Below are 9,014 nucleotides of genomic sequence, written 5' to 3'. Positions count from 1 at the left end.
GAAAAAAACTACATTTGGGCTGCAATAGCTGAGGGAGTGTACTGGAGTACAGCAGGGAAGTGGCAGAGACCTAGAGGAGCAGGAAGACTAACGATGGCTCCAAAGAAGATAGAATGAAATGCCCTGTCCCTTCCACACTGTCTTCCTCGTAAAGATCAGCTTAGAAGACATTTCCCCTAGAGCGAAAAGGTATGCAGAAGCCCATAGAGCCCCCACCAAAACCATGTGTAGATACAGTCTTCAGTGCTGTGGAATCTTGTCATCCCTACAGGTCCTGAACTGAGTGTTGAGAGCTCCTGGAGCTCACATCTAAATCACTACAGAGAAGGAGATAACATTGTGCTCCCCCCTCCCCCAAATATCCCCCTCCACAAAACCCAAGCTGTAGCTCTATGGCGCCATCTTCAGACTAAAGCCACTTGTATTTTGCTCTGGGAGCCAGTAGCCACTGGCTGTTTCTATTACTCCGTGTTCATACATATATAATAACACACCATACTCCAGCTAAGCTAATATCGTTACCTACCTGCTGAAACAAAGTGCCTAGGATGTGTTCCACCTTCCCATCCCAATGACTATAGTGCCCCAACCTTGGCTTACCGGAGTAAAGGTCCGGTGCCTTGTACTGACCCCATAGTACTCTGTCCCTATAAAGCAACAGGTGATCCAACTCAACAGAGAGGAGTGAGCCCAGATGGATCTGCAAACCATAAGTATAACAAACAGGTGCGTGACTAGAGGTGTATAACACCAATATGATCCACAAAAAAAAAAAAACAGGGGAGCCTGTTTAGGGGAGCCCCACCCAGAGCCGGCAGACTAGTCTCACAAACTTCTACAGCCTACACCACCAAGGCATTTGTAAGGCTAGCGGCTGTTGGCTGCAAGAAAACAAACTGCACAGACTATGACACTACCCACAAACTACAGCAATTCTCGAATAACTAATCCTTAATAAAAGGAAATTTATGAATTTCCTAAAAAAGAATTTATAATAAAGATTATAAAGAAACTCAGAGCTAAAAGAATACAGATAGACAATTCAACAAAATCAGAAAAACAATTCATGATGTGAATAAGAAATTCAATAGAGATAAAAAAAAGATGGAGGGAGAAGGAAGGCAGGGGAAGGGGATTAAAAAAAGAATTAAGATGTGTTATGTACATGTACCAACTCCCACCATGAATGTAATCATTATGTACTGCAAATATGTACTAAGAAAAAATTTAAAAGAGCCAAGTAGAAATCTTAGAATTGAAGAACTCAAAGAATAAATAAAAAACACAATTGAAAGCTTTAATAGCAAACTAAATCAATTATTAGGTCTCTTGAAACAATCCAGTCAGAAGAAAAAATAGAAAAAGAAGGAACAAGAAGTACACAAACCATACTGGACTTATGACATACAATTAACCAAACAAAAATTCACATTGTGCAAATTCTGGGGAAGAGAAAGAGGAAGTCACAGAAAACTTATCTGACAAAAAATTCCTAAATCTTGGGGGTGTACATGGATATCTATATCCATGAAACTCCAAGAATTCCATATAAATTCAACTCAGAGGTCCTCTCTGAGGCACATTATAATGGAGCTATCAAAAGAGAAAGCGAGTTCTAAAAGCAGCAAGAGAAAAACGTAAAGTTACATATAAGGGAATCCCTGAGTATCAGCAGATTTATCAGCAGAAACCACAAAGGCTAGGAGAAGATAGGATTATATACATAAAGTGCTAAAAGAAAAATAATGCTAGCCAAGAATATTATATCAAGCAAAGCAATTCATAAATAAAGGAGAAATAATCTTTACTGACAAGCAAATGCTGAGTAAGGATACTTGTAAGGATGGTCTAATGGTGATGACAAGAAATTCTTAATTTCAACCAGAAATAAAAGTATGATGGCCATTAACATAAAAGTATACGAATGTGTAAACCTTATTAGGAGAAATACTCATGAATTCAGAATGCTACATTACTGTAAAATGGAGGAATATACCTTGTGAAATCTCCAATATGAAAGTTAGAAGTCAATGATAATTAAGGAACACATGATATAAACATCTAAATAAGGTAACAAAACAGTAAACTGAATGGGCAGGCCATCTAGAGTATTTGCATGTGATAAAAGTTAGCAGCTCAAAATCATCTCTAGTAATTTTAAGTTTACGGTGCAGATCTAGAAACAAAAAAAGAAATAAATCAAAGCTTATCAACCCCAAACCATAAAGGCAAATAATAAGAGGAAGAAAGGATCTACAGAACAGTCAGAAAACAACAGAATGATAGGCCTGAGTCTTTATCACTGAAAAACTTTGAATGTAAATGGAATAAGTTCTCCAATTAAAAGATACAAAATGGCTGAATGGATAAAAACAGAAGACTCAAATATATTCTCTTGACAAGAAACTCATTTCATCTATAAGAACATGCAGACACATACACTGAAAATAAAGGAATAGAAAATGATATTTCTTACAAACTTTAACTTTTAAAAGCCAAGTAATGCTTATACCAGATAAAATAGACTTTATGCCAAAAAACATTAAAAAATACAAAGGAGAAAGAAGAAAGCAAGAGTAGAAAAAGAAGGAGCAAGAGTAAACAAAGGACAAAGTGAGAGTTTACATGAGTAAACTCTTACTTATTTAGAAGAGTAAAATAAGGACAAAGAGGTCAATTCAACATAAGGCTATAACAATTTAAAATATGTATGTACCTAACACTGGGGCACTTCAATAAAAAGTAATTATTATTAAATCTAAAGGAAAATACAGACTGCAATACAATGAGAGAGATTTCAACAGCCCACTCTCAGCATTGGACAAATCAAAAATTAACAAGACCCAGGCATGCTGATGCATGCCTGTAATCTGAGCACTTGGGAGGCTCACCATGAGTTGGAAGACAGCCTGGGCCACATAGTGAGTTCAAGGCCAGCTTGAACAACACAGTGAGATCCTGTCTCCAAAAAAGAAAACAAAACCAACCAAATAAACAAATTTTAAACCTCACTCTAAACCAAATGGACCTAACATATTTATGGAACATACTACACTATAGCTACAAAGCACACATTCTTCTCAACAGCATAGGTTAGGAGCACTTCCAAACTCATTCTGTAAGACCAGGATTGTCTTGTTACTACTAAAGCCTGACAGGGGCTTAAAAAAAGAAAACTATAGATCAGTATCTACCATAGATCCATAAATCCACAATAAAATACTTGCAAATCAGGCTGGGATTGATGGCTCATGGCGGTAATCCCAGCACTCTGGGAGGCAGAAGCAGGACTGCAAGCTCAAGCTCACCCTGGGCAACTCAGCAATTTAGGGAAGGCCCTGTTTTCAAACAAAAAATAAAAAAGAGATAGGTAGGTATGCTGGGAATGTAGCTCATTATGAAGGACCTGGTTTCATTCCCCAGCACTACAAACACAAACAAAAATAAAGCAAAAATTACAAAAACAAACAAATGAACAAAACTGCAAGTTGGCTTCACTCCAGAGGCAAGGCTGGCTCTCTACATTAGCAAATAAATAAAGGCAATATACTAAATCAATAAAATCAAAGATAAAAATAATATGATCCTTTCAATAGATACAGAAAAAACCTTTGATAAAAATTCAGTGTCCCATGATAAAAAGCCCGAAAGGACTGGGTATTGAAGGATCATACCTCAACATAATAAAGCCAATGTCACACTAAGGAGAAGAGCTGAAAGTGTCTCCTCTAAACTTAAGCATGAGAAAAGGGTGCCCGCTCTTACCACTCTTATTTGACACAGCACTCAAACTTTAGCCAGAGCAATCAGGCAAGAGAAAGAAATAAAAGAGACACATATAGGAAAGGAGAAAGTCAAACTATCCCTACTTGCAGATGATTTGATTCTATACTAAGAAAACCCTAGAGTCCACCAAAAGTCTCTCTGAACTGATGAACAAATTCAGTAAAGTAGCAGAATACAAAATCAATATATAAAAACAAGTAATACAATCAGTAAATGGGTAAACTGAAAAGAGACTTCTGCAAAGAAGTACAAAACAGCCAATAACTATATGAAAATATGTTCAACATCTTTAGCCACTGGGAAATGCAAATCAAAGCTGTACTGTCATCCATCTCACTCCAGTCGGAAGTTATCATTATTACAAAAAAAATGCAAAAAATAACAAACGCTGATGATGCATACAAAAACTAATACTTATACACTACTGGTGAGACTGTAAATTAGTAAAGCCAGTATGAGAAATCAGTATGAAGGCTTTCAAAAAACCAAAGAGCTACCATATAATCTAGTTGTACAACTGTTTGGTATATTAGCTGAAAGAATCAAAGTCAGCATACCACAGATACCTGTAAAGCACTATTTACAGTAGCCTAGTTATAGAGTCAGCCTAGGTGCCTATCAAGGGATAAATAGATTAAAAAATGTGGTATATATATGATAGAGTATCAGTAAGCTAAGAAGAATGAAATCATGTCATTTGCAGAAAAATGGACAGAACAAGAAATCATGTTAAAATAAGCCAGATTCAGAAAGACAAGTACTACATGCCTTCTTTCATATTAGGAATCTAGGGGGAAAAGACATGAAAGTAGAAAGAGTATCAGAGAAGAGGAAGGGGATCAGGGAGAGGGAGTAGAAAGAGCAAAGGGGGCACTGGAAGAACAATATGCTCAAAGTATGTTATATGAACGTATGAAAATGTCACAATGAAACTCATTATTCTGTATAATATGCACTAATAAAAAAAAAGAAATAAACAAACATGTCCTTGAACAACCAATGTGTCAAAGAAGAAATTTAAGAACAAATTTCAAAATGTCTTGAGACAAACACAAATGAAAACAACATATCAAAACATGTGAGATACAGCAGTAGTTCTTGGGAGTAGAAAAACAAGGACAAATATAACTCCAAATTACTAAAAGAAAAACAATAATAAAGATCACAGCGTAAATACATAGGGAATGGAAATAAACAAAAGATCAATGAAACCAAGAACTGTACAGTGTGATAGTGTACAGTAGCATAGTGCTCAACCAGGCCCAGAATGTCTGGAAACAAGAGGGAAAGCAGCAGTGATGTGGAGGGGACTGATAGGAAGCACAAAGTAATAACCATGGGAACAAGGGTGAAAATAATTGAGAGACTGGATGGAGGTGAAAGGACGGTAGATATCACTCATTCTTATAACATGAATCGTTCACCCACTGGCACAATTCTAAAGAACAAGGACAAGATCATGGAACATGTGAAGTTTTTTTATACCTTATATTGTATATTTTTGTCAAAGGTGTGTAAGACTCACTTTGTCAGACTTACAAAGGACTCAACTTATGAAAGTTCTCCTGGAATAGAACTCATTCATAAGTCAGGGACCTACTGTATATTCAAAAGCTGTTTGGACCATTAGATGGACTCAGTATTAGTTGTGGGCATTAGGCAATCAGGAAAGAGGAAAGAGTGGAATAAGCCTTAAAGAAAGCACAGTCCACTCCTAAATCAATTCTTGTTGGCATAAAGGAATATTTTCTGACTCCAGAAAAGCCCAGTAAGATTTTGTCTTATGTATATACTGAAATTCTGATTAGCCTAAGGAACCTGAGAACTAATGAAGGGCTTAGTGTAAAACATCACACCTAGAAAAAAATTAATTTCTATGATAATAAAAATTCTTAAGAAAATCCTTTCATGTTGTGTCAGATAATGTAAACTTATTTATTAAAACCTTAAGAACAGAAAGAATGAATCCCTTGGCATCTCTAACTGAACTTTTTCACTTCTGGTCTCCTCCTCTCTCAGTCTCATGTTTCCTGAAACATTTGTCAGTATTTGGAAATGCTACTCTCCTCCTCCCAAACATTTTAACTCTTGATTCCAGGATGAACTTTGAAAAAAAATCTTCCAGGCTAATAGAAGTACAAATGTTCATATTTTAATACAGTAATACTCCTTTACCATTCCAAGATCCTTAGTGGACGCCTGAAAATGTTTCTTCTTATTTGTCCTTGTCATAGTTCTTAGCAACCTTACTTTCAATCAGGAACATTCGCCTTTTCCCTTAAAGGATGCACTTTACAGCTTCTTTTGGTATATTCAGCATCACTAGTTTTGCGCTTTGGAATCGTTATTAAATAAAGTAAAGGTTACCTGAATACAAACACTATGACTTGGAGACAGTGTGATACCAAAGACAGTTGCTAACTGATTAGTGGGTAAGTAGCATATACACCACTAGGCTGGGACTACCTCTGACGTCACTGTAATTCAGAATGACATGCAATTTAAAAGTTTATGAACAGTTTATTTCTGGAATTTCCCAATGCATATTTTTGGATATTGACAGCAGGTAACTGAAACCAGGGAAGGCAAAACTGTAGATAACAGGGCTACTGCATCTAGCAGTTAGAGAAAAGGTCATTCTAGACAATATGGTCATTGAGTTTTTCTTGTGTAAAACTTTGTTGAAGCTTGCTGAATTTTGGAGGATGACTACATTTGTGAAAAATTATTGGAAGGCAAACACCTGCTGTACTTGTCTATTATTTTAACCATTTAATACAAAATTTAGCAAAACATGTCAACAAACTGATGTAATTAAGAAGGCTTAAATTCACATTCACCCCTTCCAATTAAATGTTAATGAACTTTTTCCCTTACTACTTTTATAGATTCAGAAACTCTCATTCTGTCACTGATTCGTGAAATAAGAGTTGTATTTTTCCCATGAATAACTTTAGAATATTCTAAGTCACAGGGGTACTTATTTAGTGTACACTTTTACTTCAAGGGAACTTAGTCACCACCTTAGATGAAGGAAAAAGCCCAAATCTGTTTAAGTGCAGAACTTGCTATTGAGAAGGTTTAGAACTTATCTCTAAAAGTTCAAGGTATTTTCTAAGTGTTTAAAACCCGAGTGGACAGTAACAATGTAAACAATGACTTACTCTTCATCTTTAGAGATCAAAGAAATTATTCTTTACGATATACTTTCCCATTTATATCCCTCACTTGAAACCAGTTGAGTCTCTGCTGTCCACCAGGATCTACGGTGATAATTAAAGGCAATCTGATGATCCGATCTAAATTTAAAAAAAAACATTAGCAATACCTGTCCTAAAAAACAAAGAAAAACAAAACACTAATTTCTCTTATCCCACTTCAACTCCATCCACCTTTTCTTTTCTACTCCTCATTTAAAATGAAATACACAACGTGACTCTTCAGTGGATAGGATGGGTAACTTCATGTTCCAGCTGGAACAATACAAAACTCATAACCATCACATTTTAATTGACGTAAAGTGCTGAGATTTTAATCGTGTACAAATACTGATGATCTATTTTTTTGACACTGTACTTTGGTTTTTATTTTTATGCTTCCAGGTTTTAACCATGACTGTGAAAAAAAAAAAAAATATATATATATATATATATATTTCAAAAGTAGAAAAGACAAGAAAAAGGTAAATAAGAAACTACATGAAATAGCCACAGGTGATTAATATGAAAGCATATGGAAAAAAAATGGCAGAAACAGCTACTTTCACGGTAATCTCTTATCCCAGAAACAACTGAAATAAAACGTCAATGCCAAGGCAACCGACTGTGGTTCAGGGCAGACACACGTCCTTCTTAGTCTCTAAGCAGATGGATGCGTTTCATCTACACGCGGAAGTCACGGCGAGGAAGCCAGAGAAGCGAAGCCAGCTCTCTGCACTCGCGATGCCCCGCGAAGACTCCGGGCTCCTCTCGCAGGACCGTCAGGTGGACAGGTCCTACCGCGAGAAACCCTCCCTCGGGGCGCTCACCGACGAGGCCAGCCGCCGAGAGGCGGGACGGAGTACGGTATCCTCTTCGCCCACCGAGGGCTCCGTCACAGCAAACTCCGTCCTGCCACCCACGCAGCGATCTAAGCCACCTCGAGGTGCTCCCGCGCCTTCCGTGGGGCTCCCGGCTGCGCCCAGGGGCTGCGACGCATCCCCACACATCGAGTCGGCCTCGCTCCCCGCGAGGCTCGTCCTGGGAGCGGCTCCGCCGCGGCGGAGAGCTGGCCCGGAGCAGCGGAGAGCGGCCGAGGCCCGTCTCGGCAGGGGATTGCTTCTGTCTGGGGCCCGGCCGCGGCGGCGTTCGTGCCTCGCGCGCACCCGCGCCGCGCTCTCCCAGCCAATCCGGCGCTCCTCGCGCGCCCGGGAGCGTCCCCCGGCCTCCACCGGCCGGCTCGGCCCTTTCCAGTTCCCAGTCCGTGGGACCCGGGCTCGCTCCTCCCCTCACTCCCCGGGCCGCACGCCTCGGGGTGTAGCTCCGCCCCTGTCCCTGTCCCGCGGCCGCCCCCACAACCTCCACCGCGTGTGCTCCGCTTTCCTCAGTCTCTCAGTCTAGCCCGGCGTCTGGGGTCTCCCGCGCCACAGAAGCGCCTCGGCGTCTCCAACCTTGCTCCGCCGCCTCCGCGCTCTCCTCGGGCGGCCACCGTGCGCCCCAACCACCGCGCGGCTTTCGCAGCCGGACTCGGAGCCGCGCGCCCCGACTCCGCCCCCTCCGCGGACCCGCGCACCCCCCCCCCAGGCCGGAGCGGCGGCCGCCTCCCCCTCCCTCCGAGTCGCCTCGCGCTCTCCGAGGCGAGCGCGCTCCCGGCCCGCGCGCTCCGGGCTCCGGCTTCTCCCGGCTCCTGTCAGTGCGGTGACTGCGCTGGGAAACATGGCGACCGAGGGGATGATCCTCACTAACCACGACCATCAGATCCGCGTCGGAGTCCTCACAGGTAACCGGCGGAGGAGGTCCCGGACCGCGGCGGCCGCTGACCCGACTTGCCCGAGGCTGGGCGCCCGCGCTGGCCCCGCTCTGCGGCCTCGGGCCGGGGGAAGGCTGAGGAGGGGACAGGGGGTGCGTTTTACAACCGCCCAGAGCGGCTGGAGGTTGGGGTGTTCCCGCGTGTTCCCCTGGGAGCCGGGGCAGGCCCCGGGAGTGTGAGGCCCCGGCGCCTCCTCGGCCGAAGTCCCTGGCCCCCGGGGA

At 41.5% G+C, this 9,014-nt stretch overlaps 1 protein-coding gene across 9 annotated transcripts in view; it reads left to right on the top strand.

The window, feature by feature from the left end:
- Window positions 1–8,555: 8,555 nt before the first annotated feature.
- Window positions 8,556–9,014, top strand: part of Gphn (gephyrin) — a 508,902-nt gene continuing 508,443 nt past the window's right edge. For all 9 annotated transcript variants that reach the window (XM_005399100.2, XM_005399099.2, XM_005399098.2 and 6 more), the window contains exon 1: window positions 8,556–8,763. In XM_005399100.2, the coding sequence (XP_005399157.1) occupies window positions 8,700–8,763 (64 nt within the window). In that variant the 5' untranslated portion in view covers window positions 8,556–8,699. The remainder of the gene's footprint in view (window positions 8,764–9,014) is intronic.

This window comes from Chinchilla lanigera, unplaced genomic scaffold (assembly GCF_000276665.1).
Source record: "Chinchilla lanigera isolate Chin_1 unplaced genomic scaffold, ChiLan1.0 scaffold00065, whole genome shotgun sequence".
Classification (NCBI taxonomy): Eukaryota; Metazoa; Chordata; class Mammalia; order Rodentia; family Chinchillidae; genus Chinchilla; species Chinchilla lanigera.
This window is presented reverse-complemented; position numbering and strand designations above follow the sequence as displayed.